A 24,615-nucleotide genomic window follows, 5' to 3' on the forward strand; every position below is an offset into this window, starting at 1 on the left:
CAATTACTGTGTTGCTCGATATTTATTTAGAATATTGAGTTTTTTTTAGCTAAAAAATATATAAAAGATAATTTATTTTAGTTAATAAGAATAATTGGTTATATATATATAGATAGGCCCGTACTTCGGCCCAAGTATCGACCGTCTGACCAATATAATAAAACTCCCTCTATTTTTTTATTATTTGACGTTTAGACTTTTGGCACACATCTTTACGTATAAATATGTCGCTCATGTCTGTATTAATTGTAAAAGATTAATTTTATAGTTGGAAAATTTATAAAAAGATAATATATTTTAGTTAAAAAAGTAATTACCATGTTTCTCAATGTTATTTTAGAAGATTGAGTTTTTTAGTCAGAAATATAAAAAAAGTAATATATTTCAATTAAAAAGATTAATTGGTTATATAGATAGGCTCGTACTTTGACCCAAATTAAAAAGAATAATTGGTTATATAGATATGCCCAGAATAATTGGTTATATAAATAGTCCCGTATTTTGGCCCAAGTACTGACCCACCAAGTTTTTAAAATTTCGGCTTTAAAAAGGTTTAGAAGGATTATTAATTGGCTATATAGACTGTGACGACTCGGAAAATTCTATAATTATTTATTATTTTGTTATTAATTTCTAAAAGTGCAGGAATAAAAATTTATATTTTATTCCAATTTGTTGGATTTCAAAAACAATTTTGTGAGTTGCTACAATTATGTGATTAATTGATTTAATTGTGTTACGTGTTAGATGTGCAATTTTAACTGTTTATTGTTTGAGCAGTTTAATTAGAATTTTGAATTTTTTGTAGTTTTTATTAAATCAAAAGTTGTTTTATTTGAGCCGAAAAGTTTTATTTGATTTAAATTACCAAAAGATTCAAATTTTGGTATCTTTATATTTTTGCCGGATTTAAAAATATTTGAAAGGTTGCAAATGATTATTTTAATTATTTGTAATTTAAAATGATTTTGAGCATTATTTGTGAAAATAGAGAAAGGCTTTAAAATGGTTTTTTTATAAATATTTTGTATTCGGGTTTTCTAAAATTTTTAGATCCTTTTATTCTAAATTTTGGGAATATTTTTTTTGAGCCCCTGATTATTAAAAATAGCCTTTATTTTAATTTTGGAGTGTAATTTGTAGTATAATATAAATAGATTTGTGAAATTAGTTTCGTTTGTTTACAAACAAAAGCAGAAATTGTGATACCCAGTACCTGCATAAGTGCCTGCGTGGCTTGGCTTACTTATATAAGAGGGGTTAGGGTTTGATACTTTCTACTCAATCGATTTCAACCAGTTTTGCAGGTGAGGAGTATGTGTGTGTATCTATGCGCGCTTGTATGTATATATATATGTTCCAGTTGATTGTGAATGTCTGTTGGTTGGGTCCGATTTGTTGTTATGGTCTGGGGTTCGTAAATCGGCGCCGTGGGGAGATGGCGATTCCGATTGATGGCGGCGGGTGGTTGTCGCCAGGAGTGAGTCAAGGGAGAGCCAAGGAGAGCAGCGGCTTCGTTTGTGTTGTTGGTTGTGGCTGATGTCTGAAGGTTGGTGGTGAGCTGATTTTGGGGGTTAGAAACGGGGGTATAAGGTGAGGGCTGGAGAAGACAAGCCACAGAACGGCTATGTTGCTGCAACGGGTCTGAGACGGCGACAGCCGTGAAAGACAAGGAATTGCAGCAGCAGGAAGGTTGAGGGTCGCAGGGGTTTTCTATAGGCGGCCAGCTGTAAAACAGAGTTGTAGATGGTGTGTTCGAGTTACCGAAAAGGGGTAAGTCTGCAGGTGGTGGTTAATTGCCGAGACCTGCAACAAGAGGATGGCTGGTGAGGGTCTATTGTTAGGTGTCGCAAATGGGTTGTGTGAATTCTGGTGGTGTGAGTTTGAAGCTGCGATAGTGTATTGGAGTCTGAATGGAGGATGGATGAATTGATGTAGGTGGTGCTGTGATGTACGAGGGAGAAGTTGGCTGTTTGGTTTTGATTGGGGTTTAGTTGTAGTAGTCGTGGTTGAGTAGTTTAATGGATAGCTATTTGGTACGGCAGGTTGGAGGAGTTATAAAAGGGGGAGGTACTATCAGTATGTGTGTGTATGTACAGAGGAGGCAGAGGGAAACCGAGTTCTGATAGTCTTCATGGGTTTTGTAGTTATTATTAGTCAGGCTGGGCACGCTTGTATAGAGACCAAGAGAGGCTACAAAGGAGTGTAGGAGCTTACATGTGTTGAAGTAACCAGAGTGTATGAGTGGGTCACTGAGTTACTGTTCGCAAAAATCTACACGCAAGCGCACGTGATCATAAGTAATATATTTGTTCGTTCCCACAGAGACTGGTGAATTAAGAATACGCACCTATGCAACAATGTATGAGTAATTTTCACTGCCAAGACAATTAACAAGGATGGGTTCTTTTATACTAATAACTAAATTTACTAATCAAATTCAGAATAGGAAAACACATGGGATTCTAACTTCATTATCGAATTCATCTAGAATTGAAATTACTGATTAACATGCGACTGTTGATCCTAATCAGACAACACGAAAGTAATACATGCCAACTCTCGTTGCACACATATCATACCAATCAAAATCCACAATTAAGATAGAAATCTCATGGACACCAACAAAGCTCAGACCCTATATCTCTATAGCGGTAGTGTAAGCAAAGAGGTTTAATAACAAGTCGTCTATCGTGATTACACAGGGTGATAAAAATAGTTCAAGTCTATCACAAATTATGCTTCATTCACATAATCCTATGTTTACATGGCATAGTTCTAAATTCAATCATCCACTCTCGCTTCAGAAAGAATTAACAAACAACTTAGAAGTTAGCTACGCTCCTAAGAAGAATAAGCACGGCTCATGCAAAGAAATCAACGTACGTCACAAAATCAAGTAATTAATATTCTTTACTAGACTACATCGATAAATCCATTAAAGTCCCATGAAGGCGGTTAGTTCATAATCGAACTAATCGACATCATGGGTTCTAATGAAAACATGATAAATAAAAGACAAGAATTAAACGGAATAAAAATGCTTGAATTAATAATAAAGATCACACGTTACAGAATTGATGTTCATGATCTCGCTCGAAACTGTCACTTCCTCGCGAAGAACGATCTATTACAAAACTGATAATGTGCTTGATTACTTAAACTAACTATGATATTGTTCTCTACTAAAAACTACTCGGAGGCTAGGGTTTTACACACGAGAAATTAAAATAATTTGACCAAGTCAACCGGGCCTCGACTGCTGCGAAAATCCATCAGAAAAGCTTCAAAAATCGGCCCGGGGCACTTCTGCTGGGCGCGGCCGCGCTAAACTAGCGCAGGCGCGCTAGTGGCAACAGTAGGTAGCGCGGGCGCGCTAACAAGTAGCGCGGGCGCGCTACTGTCTGCCATGGCAGCCCTGTTTCTTCGCTTTTTGCTCGTTCTCGCGTGCATGTCCTTCCTCGCTCTAGTACCACTTCCGTAGGTGATCACGGTTGCATTTAGCACATGCAACAAGCCCTTTAAACCCCTAGATAGCTCTAGTGGACGAGTGTGCTCTCGTGAGGGTTTGTAGAAGATATACCCACAAAATCCCAAGTCGCGATGAATCCACAATTCTCTATTCTTGCAAATAATGCACCAAAAACAACCTAAATTGATAGAAAATCACTTCATCACCTCAACTCGTGACCTGCACAGAAAAACACTAAAAACACATCAAAAGACACTAAACACTTAAGTACAACCAACCAATTTAAGTGGAAATGAAGGCCTATAAGTGTGTATAAATACCACTTATCACACCCCCAAACTTAAACTGATGCTTGTCCTCAAGCGTCAACGACACTATACAATAATACAATGCAATGCATGAATGCAACTGCGTGATGAATGAGTAAACTATGAAGTAATTGCCTTGCCAATTATAATACCTCAGATTGTGCTAATGCTCTCGAATTTTATCTCTCTCGCTACTAAGTCAATTACTCTTCTATTTACAAGTGTGGAGTGCCAGTGTGTGCAAGCATGCTCTTTTATTGAGACAAGACAAAAACTACTACTCCCACAGAATCCCAATCAAGAATCGTAAAAGTTTAAAACTAACACCCCGTCACTCAAGTCCAACTAAAGCCAAGGTCCCAAAGAATGTCCACACCCTTCTATTTTATTCACTATATATTTTTTTTCCTTTTTATTATTGGTGATTCATTGCTCGGTCTAAGGTCAGAGCGCTTCGCAGCGTAAATGCGTTACGAACACCACAAGACTTCACACACCAATTATTCACTTTATTCTAGTGGTTTATTTAACCGTGCAATGGTTGAGATCCCTAAAGATTTATACACTAGTACCCATGTAGCGAGCGTTGGGTCAACAATCCCAAACCACGAAGGGCTTTAGGTTGTTAGGCACAAAGTCCCCTCAGACTTAATTACTCGAGTACTAATGAGCTCAACCTAGTTAATTCTACCACTTATTTTTTGTGAATTTATTTACTACTATTTTTTTTCTTTTTCTTTTCTTTCTTCTTTTTTTTTTTTTTAGAAAGGTATATCTACTCCTCAGTTCCCCCAAACTTAAGAATTACAGACCTAAGCTGAAGGGTGCTCAATTCAATCCTAGAATTCAAGGAATTTCGTCTAAATCCTATCTCAAGAACATATGTGAATTACAATTTCCAACACAAGCAATTTCCAAGTACTAACCTAGCATTGCAATTGAAACTACTAATCAAGAACTACGCACATAACTCATCATAGGCAATTAACTCGGCTTAACTTCATAATTCATGCAAATGCTCGTGATACTAGCTACGACAATTACCACTAAACATGTAAAAATAAAATAATAAAAAAAACGTGAACTACATGAACTAACTAACACATGCAATAATAACATAATATACGCTCTTCCTTAGATTACCACCCCCAAACTTAAAATTTTCAATGTCCCCATTGAAAGTGATAAAAAGGCTAGAGCACCCACATACCTACTCGGAGTCCGAGTCCTCCCCCTCCTCTGCTGGAGGTGAATCAGGTGGAGGATACTGCATCCCTGCTCCGAATACTGGCCACTGAACTGTGACCCCCTGTGCCTGGAAAGCAGTACCAAGAGCTTGTGTCAAATCGAATGCAAACCTCTGGTGGATGTCATGCATAGTGTCCATACGTCTCGCTAATCGGCGATAATGAACATCTCCCATAGGCTCGGAGCTCCTCTCCGTCTGTGAAGTACCAGCTCCAGAAGCTCTAGTACGCTCCCTCCTAATGAACTCTGGACGTCCCCCTGGCATCTCATCATATATATACCCGAGACCTCGAGGGTGGGGAACTCCTCCATCCCACTCCGTCATCCGACTGATCGCCGAATGATCAATAGGTGCTGCTGGCAACTGTAATTGCTCGTTGGCTGGCCAACGAACACCGCTTGATCGACAGAGCTTCGTAAAAATTGTGCCGTATGGAATGGCACCAGTGGTTCCTCCCTGTAAGAACCTCAGAATCCCCTGATGAATAACATGTCCCAGATCAATATACTCGCCCGAGACAATCCCAAAGAGCAGAATAGCTCTATCCACTGTCACCTCATGCCCATGTGAAGATGGCATGATGTTAGCACAGATGAAGGCGTTCCACGCCTTCGCATACCGGTTCAACGCGGCTGCTGGAAAAGAAACATGTGCCGGCAAAGGAGGTGCAGTCATCTTCCAATTCGTATCCGGCACACACATATCATACACCAACCGCTCAAGATCAACCGGATCATCATCAAACCGGCGTTTGGCAAGCCCAATCCCCTCAACAACCCAATCTTCTTCATTACGGCGCTTGGCACGCCCCCCAATCACTCTACGGATTGCCTCCGCACTATAATCCACACGGATTCCTCGCACCACCGTGAAACCATCGCGATTCTCCTTGGCATTAGCATAAAACTCTCGAATAATAGCCAAGGGAACCGCCTCCGGAGCCTCGCAAAAAGACTCCCAACCCCGTTCTTGAATCATGTTCAAGAGCTCACCATCTTCCGCCGTGGGTAGGAATCCCCTCTCCTTAACTATCGACTTATTCATAAGCCGTTGAAACTCGGTTCGTGCACCATCGGAGGTGAACTCAACCTCACCCATCGAGGAAGAATCGCTAGATGTAGGGGCTTGGGTGCTTGGTCCTTGTGATCTTCGGGCTCTTTTGGGTGCCATTGGTAGAGATTTAGAGTTGCAAGAGGTTTATGTGTAGTGGGTTTGAGAGATTTGGTGGTGGTTGTGTGTATGGATGTGTATATATATAATTAGGGTTTATAGAATTAGAATAGGAATTGGAGATGGGTTTTGTGTTTATATAGGATATTGAGAGTTGAGTTAGGGTTTTGGAGGATATATTTCGGGCTAGGCATGCAAAATTAGGATTGTGGGCTTTTAAAAACGAAAAGAAAATATTTTTGGGGGAAAATTCGAGTTTCTGGGCAGTCAGTAGCGCGGCCGCGCTAAGTGTAGCGCGGGCGCGCTGGACACTAGCGCGGGCGCGCTAGTGTCTGACACCCAGGGCCGAATTTTCTCGTTTTTTGCGTTTTTGAGGTTTACAACGGTACAATATGGTTCCAATGCGCGGGTTGCCTCCCACGAAGCGCTTGTTTAACGTCGTTAGCTCGACGTGAAGTCCAGAATTAATCCGATTCTGATGAAGTATCCTGTGGAGGATACCTCGTTCCATAACCAAACGAATCCCAAGTAACATTAACATCTAATGCCAAGAATGCTTCAGCAAGAGAGTCCGTTAATATATCAGCAAAGCGACCAATTCGTTCTTCCACCGCGTCAATACGCCGGATTATCCTTCGGTACTGTACTTCATTCAATGTTGAATCAGCAGGTGATTGAATTACAGATTGGCTACTCGCACTGCTAGAGAGTAGAGGACAAGTGTCTCCACATGCATCAGGAATTAAGTCTGAGTGAGCTCTAATTCTGTGCCAATTAGTCATCTGAATTTCCTGAGTGACTTCGACCGCTTCATCATTCTCTGATTCTTCCTCTTTTGGAATTTTCCACTTTAGGTCTCTGTGCTCAGTAGCAGCCAGGTTCTCTATCAGTTCGTAAGCATCATCGAAGCTTTTGCTCCATAAGTTTCCTCCAGCTGCCACGTCTAACTCTGCTCTACACTGATCATTAAGACCCCTGTAGAAATAATGAATTGCCATTCCCGGAGGCATGCCATCTTCATTGAGATTTTCGAGAATCTTCTTGAACCGGTCCCAAGCTAAACAAAGATATTCTCCCGAGAATTGAGAGAATTTACTTTCGGTGTTTCTGATAGCTGATACTTTAATTAGAGGATAAAACCTGGTACAGAATATTTTCTGCAACTGGTTCCAGCTATTAGTAGTGCTTGCCGAGAGAGATAAAAACCATGATCGTGCTACATCACGTAGCGTGAACGGAAAGAGTCTCAGCTTCACCAGATCCTTAGGTCCGATATTGAAGTCCAATGAAATACAGAATTCCTCAAAGTTCCTTAGATGCAGGTTTGGGTCCTCAAGAACAGACCCTCCAAATTGGATAGTATCCTGCAACCTGAGAATGGTTGATGGCTTGATTCGAATACCACTGGCTGATATAGCTGGCTCAATTGTGTCGGCCTGATTATCAATTATATTCAAACGAGAAAATTCCTGTGAAGCCTCATCAACTGTTGTCTTTGCATAGTCCATTGTTTCCGAATCAGAAGAAGAAGAAGAAGATGAATCAATTGCTTCCTTACGAGCTTTAGAACGTGTGAGCATAAACGCGACTCAAGTACCTGAAATAAAGAAAAGAAGAAAAGTGAGAAGAGAATAGAATCCTAGTCAGTGAATTTTAATGCACACTGATGACAAGTACATAAACTAATTAATTAACACCGAGTCCCCGGCAGCGGCGCCAAAAACTTGTTCGCAAAAATCTACACGCAAGCGCACGTGATCATAAGTAATATATTTGTTCGTTCCCACAGAGACTGGTGAATTAAGAATACGCACCTATGCAACAATATATGAGTAATTTTCACTGCCAAGACAATTAACAAGGATGGGTTCTTTTATACTAATAACTAAATTTACTAATCAAATTCAGAATAGGAAAACACATGGGATTCTAACTTCATTATCGAATTCATCTAGAATTGAAATTACTGATTAACATGCGACTGTTGATCCTAATCAGACAACACGAAAGTAATACATGCCAACTCTCGTTGCACACATATCATACCAATCAAAATCCACAATTAAGATAGAAATCTCATGGACACCAACAAAGCTCAGACCCTATATCTCTATAGCGGTAGTGTAAGCAGAGAGGTTTAATAACAAGTCGTCTATCGTGATTACACAGGGTGATAAAAATAGTTCAAGTCTATCACAAATTATGCTTCATTCACATAATCCTATGTTTACATGGCATAGTTCTAAATTCAATCATCCACTCTCGCTTCAGAAAGAATTAACAAACAACTTAGAAGTTAGCTACGCTCCTAAGAAGAATAAGCACGGCTCATGCAAAGAAATCAACGTACGTCACAAAATCAAGTAATTAATATTTTTTACTAGACTACATCGATAAATCCATTAAAGTCCCATGAAGGCGGTTAGTTCATAATCGAACTAATCGACATCATGGGTTCTAATGAAAACATGATAAATAAAAGACAAGAATTAAACGGAATAAAAATGCTTGAATTAATAATAAAGATCACACGTTACAGAATTGATGTTCACGATCTCGCTCGAAACTGTCACTTCCTCGCGAAGAACGATCTATTACAAAACTGATAATGTGCTTGATTACTTAAACTAACTATGATATTGTTCTCTACTAAAAACTACTCGGAGGCTAGGGTTTTACACACGAGAAATTAAAATAATTTGACCAAGTCAACCGGGCCTCGACCGCTGCGAAAATCCATCAGAAAAGCTTCAAAAATCGGCCCGGGGAACTTCTGCTGGGCGCGACCGCGCTAAACTAGCGCAGGCGCGCTAGTGGCAACAGTAGGTAGCGCGGGCGCGCTAACAAGTAGCGCGGGCGCGCTACTGTCTGCCATGGCAGCCCTGTTTCTTCGCTTTTTGCTCGTTCTCGCGTGCATGTCCTTCCTCGCTCTAGTACCACTTCCGTAGGTGATCACGGTTGCATTTAGCACATGCAACAAGCCCTTTAAACCCCTAGATAGCTCTAGTGGACGAGTGTGCTCTCGTGAGGGTTTGTAGAAGATATACCCACAAAATCCCAATTCGCGATGAATCCACAATTCTCTATTCTTGCAAATAATGCACCAAAAACAACCTAAATTGATAGAAAATCACTTCATCACCTCAACTCGTGACCTGCACAGAAAAACACTAAAAACACATCAAAAGACACTAAACACTTAAGTACAACCAACCAATTTAAGTGGAAATGAAGGCCTATAAGTGTGTATAAATACCACTTATCAGTTACCAAAAAAGAGAGGCTGAAGTGGTGAAAATGCAAAGTGAAGGTGATGCATTGTTGGATGGTATGAGTCAAGGCGAACAGAGTGAGTATTCAATAAGGAACTATGTTATGTTTTCCTTAACAAGGGTTTCAGAATGAATTTGAGAGGATACAATGGTGTCATGAGAATAAAATATGAATGTTATTATTATTATAATTGTTATTATTGTTTTTATTAACAATGATAATGACATTAATAATAATAATCTTTTAATATTTTATTGAGCCAATTATAGGTAATTATCTGTTTTGTATCGTGGAATTGTATATAAATTATAGTGTTGATTTATATTCCGGATTATATTTATTTAAAATCTGCGACAATTATATATTTCATTTAGAATTCCAGAAGTTGTTATCTACTTCTAAAAATCAATTATTGATTTCAGATTAAATATTTTAAAATGTTGTCGCGTAGATTAATATTTAAATCCCGTAATTGGTTGTTGATGATAAATAGTTGTTGATTTTAATTGTTGACCCTGACTGATATTTTAATGTCATGCTATATATAAGCTGATGTTTGGACGAGCAATCTGACATTTTGACAAATCTTTATATTATTTTGAGATATGAATTATTGTGTTGTTGGTTTTGAGGTTGCTCGATTTTAAAAGATGTACAGTCCTAAATTATATTATATTATTAATTTAGTTTGATGAGATTTCGAGCTGATTTAAGATGTGATTGAATTACAATTGGACTTGTAATTCGGATTTCAATTGTATCCAGATATGTATTTTGAGGTGATTAGTGTTTGTATATAATCAAGTATGCGATTATATACAGGGGTTATCAGATTCTATTAGTATGAATATTAAAGCAAGTAACTTATATATTATGTGCTGATGTGACTACTTGATTTATTGTTTGGCACTATGTGTATATACTATCTATATATATTATCTGTATATATGACGAAGGGTAATAATATAATCTCGATTCTGTAAATTAGACGACGCCCTGGATTGTTCGTCAACTGAAGTATTCCTTGCTATCATATATAGTTATCAAGAAGCGTGCAACGACGACTTTCAGAAGCAAACGAATAGTATTGCAAGTCAAGTCAGAATAGTTGATAATGTGATATTGTGCCGTGAGATAGGCCAATAGAGTGTATTGATTGCAGAGTTAGCAATTGAGGCCAGCCCAGAATTTGAGTAAGTGTGACTGTGTGTCACCTGTTTTCTGTCAGAGGCAAGTATTCTTATTCTTCTCTTTTATTTAAAGAGCAAGTATTTCAATTCTCTTTTGATAATGCAAATTTTCTATGTATGACTTGTACTTCATGCAAGCATGACTATCCATTTCCGATATATAAAAGTACAAATACTTTTATCTTGTGATTAAATTATCGAATGTTTTTAATTAGATCCTTTTTACTGTTATATGTACAGTGACAAATTTATCAGAAAAGCATTCTGATTATTTTAATCAATTTCTGGGAATTATTGTCTAAGTTCTCTTACAGTTTGAAAACTATTGTTGACTCTGTAGTAGTATCATTTCGATATATGCCTGGTCTTCTGTCCCAGACTTAAATCCTTAATTTTAAATAGCGAAAACAACTCGTTGATTTCTTTGGAATCGTATTGCGGTGGATTTTAAAATGATACTCAGACTTTAATAAAATTGATTTTGACAGTATTTTGAGATTGAAAAGAAAAGACTTTTCAGAAAGGTTTTGAAAGTGATGATTGTATGGCATAAGGGACTATTTAATTGTCCAGCCAGATAGACCAGCAAAATATTTTGTTTTGATTGGATGAATGCGTAAGAGGCCGTGGCGGCGGTCCAGCGAAGGGCTAGGTATTATATGAAATATATATATAATGCCAGATTTGCCAAAGGCCAATGTGTTGCCTTCTATTCGGTACCTATTGTTTGGATCTGCTTCTACGAAGCATGATTCGGTGCTATCACAGGATGTCCTGATCAGCTGTGTTAGTGCGCCGTCAGTTGAGGATTCCAATCCAAAAACTGGTCATTTGTTTAAGCTTTTGAAAGCTTGTGTTTACTGTCAAATTTATCTTGTGATTTCAAGCATATTGATTTATATGTTTGCTAAACTTTTGAGTTACAACTGTTTATATTTAATTCAAAAGTTCGTGATTTCAAACACTCTGATTTAGATTCAAAATTATATCTTGTGGCTCTTGCCTTCCATACTATCTTGCTGAGCATTCTCGCTCACCCTTGCTATTATTTCTAACCCTTTCAGCTAGGGATTGAGATGGTCACCTGTATAAGCTGCGCGTAAGATTGATGCTAGGCGAGATGGCCAGTGGTTAAGTGTCAACCTGAGAATCAGGTAGCATATTTTGGAAGATGTCTATTAGATAATAGATTCATTTATCGGTTATCAGTTATTCTTCTTATCGAAGTTTATCTGATAATGTGGTTTAAGCTGTAATAAGATTTGTTAGTTTGGTTTCTGATTTCAGTGCTGTAACCTATTAGCGATCCTGTTTTTAGGGGGTCAAAGTGATTTTAATTTAAATCTCTTTTCAAATTTCCAGATTTTCAAATGTCTGTTTTACTTTCTTCCGCAAATACAGGTTTTTAAATAAATTTTGTTTTAGTGGCACCAAATCCCGACCCCCGGATTTGAGGGCTGTCACAGTTGGTATCAGAGCTATAGGTTATATGTTATTGAAATCAGAATGTAGATTGTGCTTAGAGAGAGTGTTTCTTGAAACCTCATATAGAGGTGAGTCAAGACTATTTGGTATAGTCTTTGTTGATGGAAGTGAGGTCGATTTTGAAGTAATGATTTGAGTAATCATTTGGGATGTCTAGGCTTCCAATTTTGGAACTAGTAAGTTTGGATCTCATGAGAAACATGATGGAACACCTATAGTTTCCAATTTTGTAAAGCTTGAGGTTGATTTTCTGAGGAAGCAGTGTTAGCTAGACTCGTGGAGAAACCTGTCTAGTCTAAATTGTTCCTTACCATCTTTACAACTTCTTGAGTATTGGTTAGAAGGTCATCTATTGTTCTTATAGAGTGATAGAAGGAATATGAGATTGGCGGATCAATGTGAGAAGCTAGGTGTATAGTCCTTGTTTTGAGAATGATATAGAAATAGTGGTAGACTACTCGATATAGTATTATGAGTAGGTTAGAGAACTTCAACGCTCTACCATGTTGATTGTATAAAGTTGAAGATGGCTTCTGATCGTGTCAAGCTGGATAGGACTTTTTACTAAAGTAGATAGCGGTGATGGAATCTTTGGAGTCGAGTACGAATCGGCCAGAATATTAGAACATCGAGAAGAACTGCTAGAATCGAAACGAGCCAGAGGAATCAGTCAAGAAGGCATCTGTGAAAATCTTGGTAATACCTTCCTCATTCGTTGATTATATTGATTATTTTTCTCCTTAGTGAATTATTTTGATATCTTTTTCATAGAGGTATTTGATGAAGTATTAGTTTCTCTTTTGCGTAAGTTATCAAATGATGCTTATGTTTATTATATCTTTTTTTAACTATTCTTTTCATCGAACCTAGCACTTTTGAAATCTATCGATTTTGACATCTTTTCATAGAGATTTTTATAGAAATTATATCTTCTCTCTCATGAGTTATAGAATGATACTTTTGCTTACAATATCATTATTAATTATTCTTTTTATCAGAATTAGTACCTTTGCTATGTATTCAGTTCTGAACCTAGAATGTCTCATTCAAAAAAAAAACAATCATTGTTAGTTGATTTCTGAACTTCTCTCATATTTTTACTCTAATTGAGATGAACAACCCTACCTAAAGGGGACACAAGGACTCTCTGTCTGTGTGATAGAAGTTTGATGGGACGCCATCACTTGTGTGTTGTGCATTACAAGAAGGCTAATTACCTTTAGTAGTATCTTCAATCAGATACGCAACATAGTTCTCTAGATCATATTGATCTCTCAGCATTTTTCTATTTCATATCAGTTTGTTTTCGAAACTCATACATATGACATTTTCTTTGATATCTTAAATCTAATATGTTTTTAGATCGATGATTCTTATTTGTCAATTAATTCTGAGGGTATGCCAGTCAAATTTGAACGAGCTAATACTGCCAGTACATTTCAAGATTTCGTATAGTGTTTTACAAGAACAAAAGCAGATCACGGTGCGACTTGCAAGCAATAACGTGCTCTAGTTCTTTCTTCGTGGATTCCGAGGACGGAATCCTTATAAGGGGGGAAGTCTGTGACGACTCGGAAAATTCTATAATTATTTATTATTTTGTTATTAATTTCTAAAAGTGCAGGAATAAAAATTTATATTTTATTCCAATTTGTTGGATTTCAAAAACAATTTTGTGAGTTGCTACAATTATGTGATTAATTGATTTAATTGTGTTACGTGTTAGATGTGCAATTTTAACTGTTTATTGTTTGAGCAGTTAAATTAGAATTTTGAATTTTTTGTAGTTTTTATTAAATCAAAAGTTGTTTTATTTGAGCCGAAAAGTTTTATTTGATTTAAATTACCAAAAGATTCAAATTTTGGTATCTTTATATTTTTGCCGGATTTAAAAATATTTGAAAGGTTGCAAATGATTATTTTAATTATTTGTAATTTAAAATGATTTTGAGCATTATTTGTGAAAATAGAGAAAGGCTTTAAAATGGTTTTTTTATAAATATTTTGTATTCGGGTTTTCTAAAATTTTTAGATCCTTTTATTCTAAAGAAAATTCAATTTCCTATTATCCATTTTAAAGAAAATCATAAATATTTATAAAACAACACAAAAGTTTGTAACAGATATACACACAAGCATAAATCACATCCAGATACTAAAGTTAAATCATAGAACAAGTAATTCATATGTTTAACATGGTATTCAATTCAAAACACACAACAAAATTTCGATATCCTAATGAGTCGGAAAATATTTGAAAATTATAAAACTGGAATAAAATATAGAATTTTATTCCTCATTTTTCTCGAATAATCATGAATAAAAATAATAAAATAATATCTAAAATCCGAGTCGTCACAATCTACCCCCCTTAAAAAGATTCCGTCATCGGAATCAGCGGAAAGCAAACTGGAGCGTACGATCTCTATAATCCGTAATACTCTTTGTTTGTGATATAATATTTTTCTTGATCGCTGCCGGATACCCGCGTTGTCATATGCTTTTATCCATGGTACACCTTACTACAAAGTCTTAATTCATATTGGAAACTTGATTGGCATACCTTCAAACTATTAGAGATAACAAGAATTTTGAAGATTTAAAAGTATGACAGATTTCATATATCGAAGCAAATGTCACATGATTATGGTCATATAATTATGAGTTTGTTGAATAAATCTCATTTGAATGAGGGAATAACTGAGAGACCAATATGATCTAAAGAACTCAGTGTTGCGTGTCTGGATTAAGACACTACTAAAAGTAGTTAACCTTCTTGTGTATACAACACACACAAGTGATGGCGTCCCATCCAACTTCTATCACACAGACAGATAGTCCTTGTGTCCCCTGTAAGTAGGGTTGTTCACCTCAGTTAGAGTAGAGAATATGAAAGGGTCCAAAAATATCAAAAATTGAATAGATTCCAAAGGTGTTACGGTAAACACATGTATCATTTGAGAACTCAAGTGAGAGGGAAAGATATATTCTTCACCAAAAAAACTTTATGAAAGTGATGTCTAAACAAATCAATGATGAGGAAAAAAAAAAAAAATATAATCAACAGTGAGGAAGGTATTGCCAGGATTTTCACAGATGTCTTCTTGATCGATTCCTTTGATGACTCGTTCTGATTCCAGTGATTCTTCTTGACGTTCTAGTGATCACTTGCATATATTATCGTTGACTCGTAATAGCCTCTGCAGATCCCATCATTGATATCGTTGTCGATCAGAAGTCTTATCCTACTTTATAAAATTATCAACATATAATGTTGACGTCTTAACTCACTCATAAGTACTAGATCGAGTAATCTAACACGAAATCTACGTAGCTCTAACACTCACTCCTTAAATATATACAAAGCTTTAAACGCGGACATGTCTATTCGCCAATTCTATATATCTCTGACAAGAATCAAAAGGTGAATCTCCAAATAGCACTCAACACTTGGCAGATACTACAATGATACATTAGACTGTGTGAGAATGTCTACTAGTTCGACCTCAAATGTTTCAAATTTTAAGGTTCTTCTGATAGTCTAATTCTGACCTTCTTAATATGATATAACTCTAAATTGGTCAATATACTAGGACTGAAAGAACTAGAATTAGGAATTGTGATGTCTATAACTATAAACACTTAAACTTAATCATCTAGCTTCATTCTATTCTGCTCGGAGAGACTATCCCCAAATAGTCTTACGATACCTCTATATGAGGTCACACCACGTAATCTTTTTTTTTTTTTAAAAAACCTATTATTACCACCTATATTCTGATTTCAATAACTTATAACCTCCAGCTCTGATACCAACTGTGACAGCCCTCAAATCCAGGGGTCTGGATTTGGTGCCACTATATGAAAAACAATTTAAAACCTATATATTTGAAAGAGAGTAAAATAGAAATTTCAAAACCTGGATATTTTAAATATGATTTACAGTTTTGAAAACCTGTATTTTTGAAAAGCTGAAAAAAACAGAGGATTTAAAACCTGAAAGCTTTAATAAAAGATTTAAAAGAACAAAGTTTAACCCCCTTTAAAACAGGATCGCAAACAGGCTATAGTATTGAAATCAGAAAAATAAAACTAATAAATTCTATTACATGTTTTTACAACTAAATCAAATTTAGACAACTCTAATTACCACTAGTCCCAAAGACTCGATCTTGGATACTCTTCCTGACCATCAGGTTGAAAGTTAGTCACTTGCAATCCTCGCCTAGCCTTACTCTTATGCTTAGCCTAAATAGGCGAACCATCTTTAACATTATCTGAAAGGGGTTAGAAGAAATAGCAAGAATGAGCAAAAGAATGCTCAACAAGTATATAATATCCAAACCAACAATAAATCAAACAGTATGTAAAACCTGACAATGATATAAAGATAATGATACCAACATAATATGATTTAAACCAACCAGTTTCTCCTTTATTGCATTGGAACCAGATAAGACGCTGCGAGCTAAGCTGGGTGATCAGCCCACGACATAGCTCCGAACCCGCATATTCAATACGAGTTCTCAAATATAAAGGATCCTAGGCACACTTTGGCCTTTAATAATTCAATTGGGACCGGCGCCTCGGTCATAAAACATTTTCATCCAATTCCCTTTCTAAAACAGATAAATCAAATCATTTAAGGTTCAAAATCTTAAGCAACATTGATTCTCAACCAAATATTCATTTCAACACCTTAGCATTAGATTTCTACTAATTAAGTATTCTTTATCAAGGGTATAGGTTACTGAATCAAGTGTATCAATGTATTTTATAATAATGGCGGGGTAGGTTGTATGATGATAACTAAGGTCTTTCAGGAAATGGGTTTCATTTCTGGGTCAGGAACAAACAAGTGAACTAGTTTTTTTATAAGCAAGAACACAATTTGTTGTAGTTAAAAGGGAGGTAAGAAAACAAGGTTCTAAGCTCAATAATAAGTAACTAGCAGTTGAAGAAGATAAGGATGATAATTAAGTTGATACATTTGCAAGATATAAGTGACAAAAGGTATTCCATTTCATACTTGGGTAATTCCAGAATACTCGTAATTAGTAGAAGTCTAATTCTATAAGGAGTTTTGCAATATTCAAAGCATAACAAAAGCATTGCAGGAGCAAAATCTTTTAAAGAGAAAGTAGGTAGGATATATACTTGCCTTAACTCCGGTGTCTAGCTCAGATTTCTAATAACACTATGTAGTGCCATATCATTCCTTTCTGCCAGCTTCTGACAAGATTCTATCTATAACAATCTCTGCCCAACTTCAACTTGCAACACAACTTAGCTATTTTTGAATACCCATTTCAATTACTTCTCGATCAATGCCTCGATCAACGTCTCGTTCAATTCTATACGATGGCAAAATAGTATTTCAGTCGTCGGATCAGACAGATTAACTAAGCTCGAAAAGCATTAATACCTATCATATATCTACCCTTCGCATATATATACCACATAGTCAGACAAACACATAGCACATAGTTGAACAATTAACTTTTATAGCTATTAAAAGTCAATATTGATAAGTTATCATATAACATGTTTCAGTTAACCATGTCACCTTATTCTTATCTTATTTAATATCCTTTAACAAATAAAACATATATAGTTTCTAACGAAAATGAGACAGCACTTCCTCTATTTATCGGACTATCCACATGTTTTCTTATATTATTCAACAAGTAAGCAACTCAATCCAACTCAATAAACCAATAAGTACAGGACCAATATCAATTAAAACACAATATCACAGTATGCACACTTACGTAGCTAGATTTGAAATCATATATCACTATTAGACATGATTGACACTGACCAACCAAGTATAAACTCCTCCTATGCACTAATCAAAGAAAGAAAACTAGAACAAATAGTTCAAACAGCCCTCACTCTATGATTTTTAACAAATTGAAAATTTATCGCTTTAATACAAAATTTTTATGAGACACTCTTAAGCATTATTACAATCTACTATAAAATTTTCAGAAGCAAATTCCATGTTTAAGGGAGTAAAACAGGGCCTGCAAGTCAGGAACCTGAATCTGCCCTGCAGAACCAGCCCCACGCTAAGAATTTTAATAAATAAAAAAATTGGTCTGTTTGTATAAAATTTTAATGACATATTCCAGAAACTAACATCTAACTCCAGTAAAAATTTGAGAAGCAGAGCTCGAGTTTAAAGTAGCAAAACAGGGCCTGGAATAGGACACACCTGCCCAGAATTTTCAGCGCATTTCGCAGTAAAACATGCATATCTTTTAGCTCGTTGAATGAAACTTTGAAATTCCTTTTGGTGCTTGATCTAGACTTCAAGTAGCAAATTATTAAAGAAAGATTAAGCACATAACTCAACTCAATTAACCCAGAATTATGCTGCAAAACAGACCAGCGATAGCCAAAACTTTCAACTCAAGTATGAATAATTTCTAAATCTTTAATCCACTACTTAAACTATTGAAATACCCGACCAAACACAAGTACATAACTCAACCCAAAGATTTAGTACCCAACTCATCTAATTATAGTACTAATTAAACGTACCAAGTACAATCACCAGACCACAACCAATTCAAATATCAATTAAGCACGTATATGTATATCATTATAAGATCAATAGCTTAGATATCAAAATAACTTGAACCACATAAATACACATAATTATATCAAAACAAAGTACCACTTACTCTGCATATATAAACATATACACCACCACTTTCAATTTAACTACTTAACTCTAAATCCAAGCTCGAAATCAATTAAGCCAACTAGTAACACCCATTCTCGATTATACACAGAATTGCCAGTGGGTTATATTACTTCTTGGGAGAAACTGGCCCAGGAATTCTTGCAGAAATTCTATCCGGCAACTCGAGTCATGAACATGAGAAGCCAAATAGCTGGAATTCATCAAAATGCCACTGAAACTTATGCTGAATATTATGCAAGATTCCAAAAGCTGCAAAAGAGATGCCCACAACATGGATTTTCTAAAGGGAGTCTTCTTCATTTTTTCTATCAAGGTCTTCATGAAGGTGAAAAGAAACTCTTGAATTCAGCTGCTGGTGGTGCTTATGTAGACTTATCTCATGATGCTGCGGAGAAACTAATTGCAAAGGGAGCTGCTAATGAACTTCAATATGGTAGTCGTGCAAGTTCTGGGACTACTCAGGGAGCTCAATCTGATCAAAGGCTCTCAAATATTGAGCAAAGTATCGAAAAATTGAATGCATTACTATCAAGCGGTAAAGCACCGAAAGCTCAAGTCTGTGGTATTTGCTCAACTCAGGGACATTTTACTGATGCATGTCCTACATTGGTTGAATCTACTTTAGAAGATGTTAATGCTATTGGCTTTGGAAATCAAGGAGCAAATCAGTTTTCTAACACTTACAACTCAAGATGGAAGGATCATCCCAATTTGAGGTATGGGAACACTAACAATGCTTTGAATGGGTTTCAGTTTCAAAATAATTCTGCGCCATCTGGTTTTCTACAAAGGGGTCAAGTCCCTCAAAGCTCGAACAATGATAACACTATTGAGAAATTATTGTCCAAGTTGGTTGACGGGCAAACGGAGATGCAAAAACAATGCACTACAAACTCTCAAGATATCAGGGATATGCAAAAGCAGTGCATTACCAATTCTCAAGACATTAGAGAGATGCAAAAACAACTTGGGGATGTGATTAAGAAAATTAACCAAGAACATGAGCCTGGACGGTTGCCTGGAACTACACAACCAAATCTGAAATTCGAGCATGCTAACATCATTACTACTAAGAGTGGCCGGAATGTCATTCCCACTCAGAAGATATTGGAAAATCAAGTTGATAAGCGTGGCATCGAAAGAGACCCAGCAACTGAAACAACTTCACACAACAAACCAGATGAAGCAAAGGAGAATTCTCAAGCCAAGGAGGATAGTCATGAGAATGAGGATGAAGCTGAAATTGTGCACAACAATTCTGAGGAGAAACATACTTCTCCAATTTCTACTAGTAAGTCTCTTAAACCTTCAAGTTCGGTTATTACTAATAGTCGATTCGATTCTGTCCCTTTCCCAGCTAGGTTGGTTCAGACAAAGAAGAGTGCATTAGAGAAAAATATTTTGGAGACTTTTCGCAAGGTTCACATTAATTTGCCTTTACTGGAGTGCATTCAGAATCTACCAGCGGTTGTCGCGACTTCAATCACAGAACTGAGAACAGCGGCAGTGTTGGAGAGAAAAACGGAGGGCATCGATGTCGACAAACAGCATATAGGGGAGGCGACTGTTGGTTTGAGGGAGGAAGGAGAAATATGCGAGAGAGAGAGAGAGACGATAGATTTAGAGGAATGAGAGGGCTGAGATTTTGATTTATGATAATATGAAGGTCGGCAAAACGAGGCGGTGCTGTAAAAGGGTACGTGGCTAAGTCTTGTACTTCCACGTGCCTTTAATAATCTGAATAACCAATTGACTCGGACCCGCTTTTAACTATATTATCGGAATATCTCGCTATTATAGTATCTTGGAAACATCACCAACATATTTTTATAAATCCCGGAATATTATAAAACTAATAAAATAAAAGTTTCGGGATTTATGAAGCATTACTGAAATTTATACGTAATTTAGAAGTTAATTGTGTTCAAGAAATATTTAAACATGAAACTTCTACAAAAATAATATTTTTAATATTTTCAAAACTCCTAAAAATATTCATTACCATTTTCAAGTAATTAAAAGAATTTTACAAGTCATTTTTGTATTTTAAGAAATTCAATTTCCTATAATCCATTTTAAAGAAAATCATAAATATTTATAAAACAACACAAAAGTTTGTAAAAGATATACACACAAGCATAAATCACATCCAGATACTAAAGTTAAATCATAGAACAAGTAATTCATATATTTAACATGGTATTCAATTCAAAACACACAACAAAATTTCGATATCCTAATGAGTCGGAAAATATTTGAAAATTATAAAACTGGAATAAAATATAGAATTTTATTCCTCATTTTTCTCGAATAATCATGAATAAAAATAATAAAATAATATCTAAAATCCGAGTCGTCACAATCTACCCCCCTTAAAAAGATTCCGTCCTCGGAATCAGCGGAAAGCAAACTGGAGCGTACGATCTCTATAATCCGTAATACTCTTTGTTTATGATATAATATTTTTCTTGATCGCTGCCGGATACCCGCGTTGTCATCTGCTTTTATCCATGGTACACCTTACTACAAAGTCTTAATTCATATTGGAAACTTGATTGGCATACCTTCAAACTATTAGAGATAACAAGAATTTTGAAGATTTAAAAGTATGACAGATTTCATATATCGAAGCAAATGTCACATGATTATGGTCATATAATTATGAGTTTGTTGAATAAATCTCATTTGAATGGGGGAATAACTGAGAGACTGTTAGGTCCAGATATGATTGTAGAAGGGGGGGGGTTGAATACAATCAGTACCAAATCGTCGCGGAAGTGAATCTGATTGAATATGATTTGTTAATCAGATTTTAATTAATTAATATAACAATGTTTGAAGTCGTTATATAATTAAAATGGTTCAGTTTTAATGTCCACTAAAGTTCGTAGAATAAATTCGACAGGGTATATTCTAGATTTAGTGATTAAAACAACCGGGTTATCAAAGCACAGAAAACTGTGGATATAACGATCAAGCAAGTTACAAACAACTTGAAAGCTTTACAAATGCTTTGAATGCAAAGTGAATGAACACTAAAAATGAAGGATGCAATGCCATATTTATAGGCAAAGCATTTGTACTTGTAAGACAATTGAAAGACAAGACAATTGCAAGTAGAAAAGACAATCTAGCAAGGGCAAGACAATTACAATTGCCTAGCAAGCCAAAAGCATGGCAGAAAGACAATTTTAAGGCTAGCAAGACAATACAGAGCTCGGTCAGACAATTTCCATTCGGTCAGACAATCTCAGATTGTCTTGCTGATCTTCATTCGGTCAGACAATCTTTGATTGTCTGGGAAGTCACAGAATGTCTTGCAGACAATTTATCTCGGTCAGACAATGCCTAATTGTCTTGGCAGATTGCATTCGGTCAGACAATATAAGATTGTCTTGGCAGAGCATTATCGGGCAGACAATCTTGATTGTCTTGCTGAGAACCATTCGGTCAGACAATCTTAGATTGTCTTGGAAGCCACAGCCATTGTCTTCCAGACAATCATTCGGTCAGACAATCTTGATTGTCTTGACAGCTGAAATATTCGGTAAGACAATTTTGATTGTCTTGCTGAGCTTGAGTGGATGATTGATTGTAATTTGTAGATTATATTTAAATAGAAAATTATCCACTTAATTAATTTAATCATATAAATTCATAAATTAAATTAATTCGAGATTGAATTAATTTAACAAATAAATTACATAATTAATTTAATTATTTGAGAAGTGAAATAATAATCTATTAAATATTAAATCACCCATTCTTCAGTAGAATTGCTTCCCGTCTTCTTTAAACATTAATAACTCCGTCTTGATCAGTCGAACGAACGAACCACCAACTCTGCTTGACTTCAAATATTCAATTTGAATAACTGATACACAGATGCACTGTCTGGTTCATCTGTATCTAGTTAACTCAAATATTCTTTGTCAAATAAACATTAAGAATTTGATTTGTTCGTCGAGTCTTCGTCTTGTAAGTACTTCTTCATTAACTGGAATCTTCTGATAAAATAAAGTATAGAAACTTTATGTCTTCTGAAATCCTGGACGTGCCACAAAAGATTATTTGTGCACTGAGGCTTGAACATATTAATGAACTTCTTTCAGTGGTGTGCAGCAGCATCCTGGAATTTATCTGACATATAATTCCCATAAATCATTTGACGTTATTCGTACGGATTCCGTTGACTTGCTATTTACTGAGCTTTCTTATCTGAATTGAGTTGTACCTCTTTAAATACAAATAGGCTGAACATATGCCTTTCAATCTCCCCCTATTTGTTTGTTAACATAACATGCAAATTTCCTAGAGGATAACTCAACTAACAGATAAGACAAAGATTTAAACAATGGAATGTAAATAGCAAAAGTTTATGGCTTGCATTGAACATTAAACAATATTCATAATAGATTACAAAAGGATGTTCCTTGAACATATCTAACAAAATATCCTAATCAATCTATTCACTCAGAACGAGTGACTTCTCCTTCCTCAGCATCTGAACAGTGAATAATTGGAGTAGAAGGCTCATTCTGAGTAGGCTCTTCAGCTGCAGTGGATTCTCCACGCTTCTTTCTTTCACGAGCCAAAGAGAGATAATATTGAACTTCAATATCCACAGGGTCTTCGATGAAATCTGCTGGCTGAGATTGGTTGATATACTTCATCTTCCTGAAGTATTGTTGAATGTTTCTCCTTGTGCAGTAGTTTACAATCTCAGTATCAGCATCAGCTTTGGCCTTAGTAGCGAAGCCCTTGGTACGTAGAATTGTAGATACAAGAACCAACTGACTCACATCATACTTAAGAAGATGTTGGTGGTCCAGGTAGAAGGTTCCAAATTTTCTCTCGTGAATGAACTTGACACAGTAAGGCTTTCTGACAACTTGTGGACTGTTATGAATAGCACAATCCATAAGTTTGTCACGAAGGAGTTCATTCAGATTTGAACTGCGTCTGATCTTGTTACGAATCACCCAGATTTCAGTTAGAGATAGAAACTTGAATAAATCAATTGAAACCCTGAATGTTCCGTTTCTCTGAGTAGAAATAATGATCTCCCATTCATTGAGAAGATTCTTGACACCAATAGTTATATATTCTAACTCGAGAGCAAGAGCACGCATAAACATATCTTCATTAGGGTTAGCCTCTCTCAGGTCATAAATGAAGGATTTGAATTTACCATCATTGAAAGGTTCCCTTTGAGGTCCAGAGAGGATTTGCCTTGCAATATCCCAGCTTTCACCAACTTTTCTGGAGATATCCTCTCTCTTTTCCTTGCACTTAGCATCCCATAGTTTCTGTTTCTCCAGCTTGACCAACTCATCAGTTGTCCTCTTCTCATCTACCAGTTTCTGCAGTTCCTGAAGCTTTGCTTTGCTAGCTTCATGTTGAGCTTTGAACATCTTGACCTTTTCCATGTGCTCAGGATCTACAGACTGATCTTCATTGAAAAGAAAGCCTTCCTCGAAACGACCTTCTTCCTCAGCTTCAAAATAAGCAGAGTCAAATGCATCATCATCATCAACATCCTCAGGAGTGTTGTCATAATCCTGATTAGTGAAGATGTTCTCAGTTTCAGGCATTTTGCCTTTAGACTTGCTAGCTGCAGAAGAGTCCTTTTCACTTGCTCCTACTCCACCCTTATCACCCCTATCAGTATCACCACCCTTGTCACCACCATTGCCACCACCACCAGCATTGCTGTCATCCTTATCTTTGTCATCCTTATCTTTCTCCCCCTTAGT

At 36.2% G+C, this 24,615-nt stretch overlaps 1 protein-coding gene and 1 long non-coding RNA gene across 2 annotated transcripts; one reads left to right on the forward strand and one right to left on the reverse strand.

Annotated features, from left to right (window-relative positions):
* Positions 1–16,197: 16,197 nt before the first annotated feature.
* On the reverse strand, positions 16,198–18,932 carry LOC135151998 (uncharacterized). Its single transcript, XR_010291054.1, has 2 exons — positions 17,309–18,932; positions 16,198–16,424 (listed from the first exon to the last, which is right to left on the reverse strand). It is a non-coding gene; the product is annotated as an uncharacterized LOC135151998 (long non-coding RNA).
* A 101-nt stretch (positions 18,933–19,033) lies between these two features.
* LOC135152186 (uncharacterized) lies at positions 19,034–20,491 on the forward strand. The gene has a single exon (XM_064092021.1). It carries the CDS (start codon positions 19,034–19,036, stop codon positions 20,489–20,491), a length of 1,458 nt encoding a protein of 485 aa, XP_063948091.1.
* Positions 20,492–24,615: the final 4,124 nt, after the last annotated feature.

This window comes from Daucus carota, chromosome 4 (genome assembly GCF_001625215.2).
Source record: "Daucus carota subsp. sativus chromosome 4, DH1 v3.0, whole genome shotgun sequence".
In the NCBI taxonomy this organism is placed as follows: domain Eukaryota; kingdom Viridiplantae; phylum Streptophyta; class Magnoliopsida; order Apiales; family Apiaceae; genus Daucus; species Daucus carota.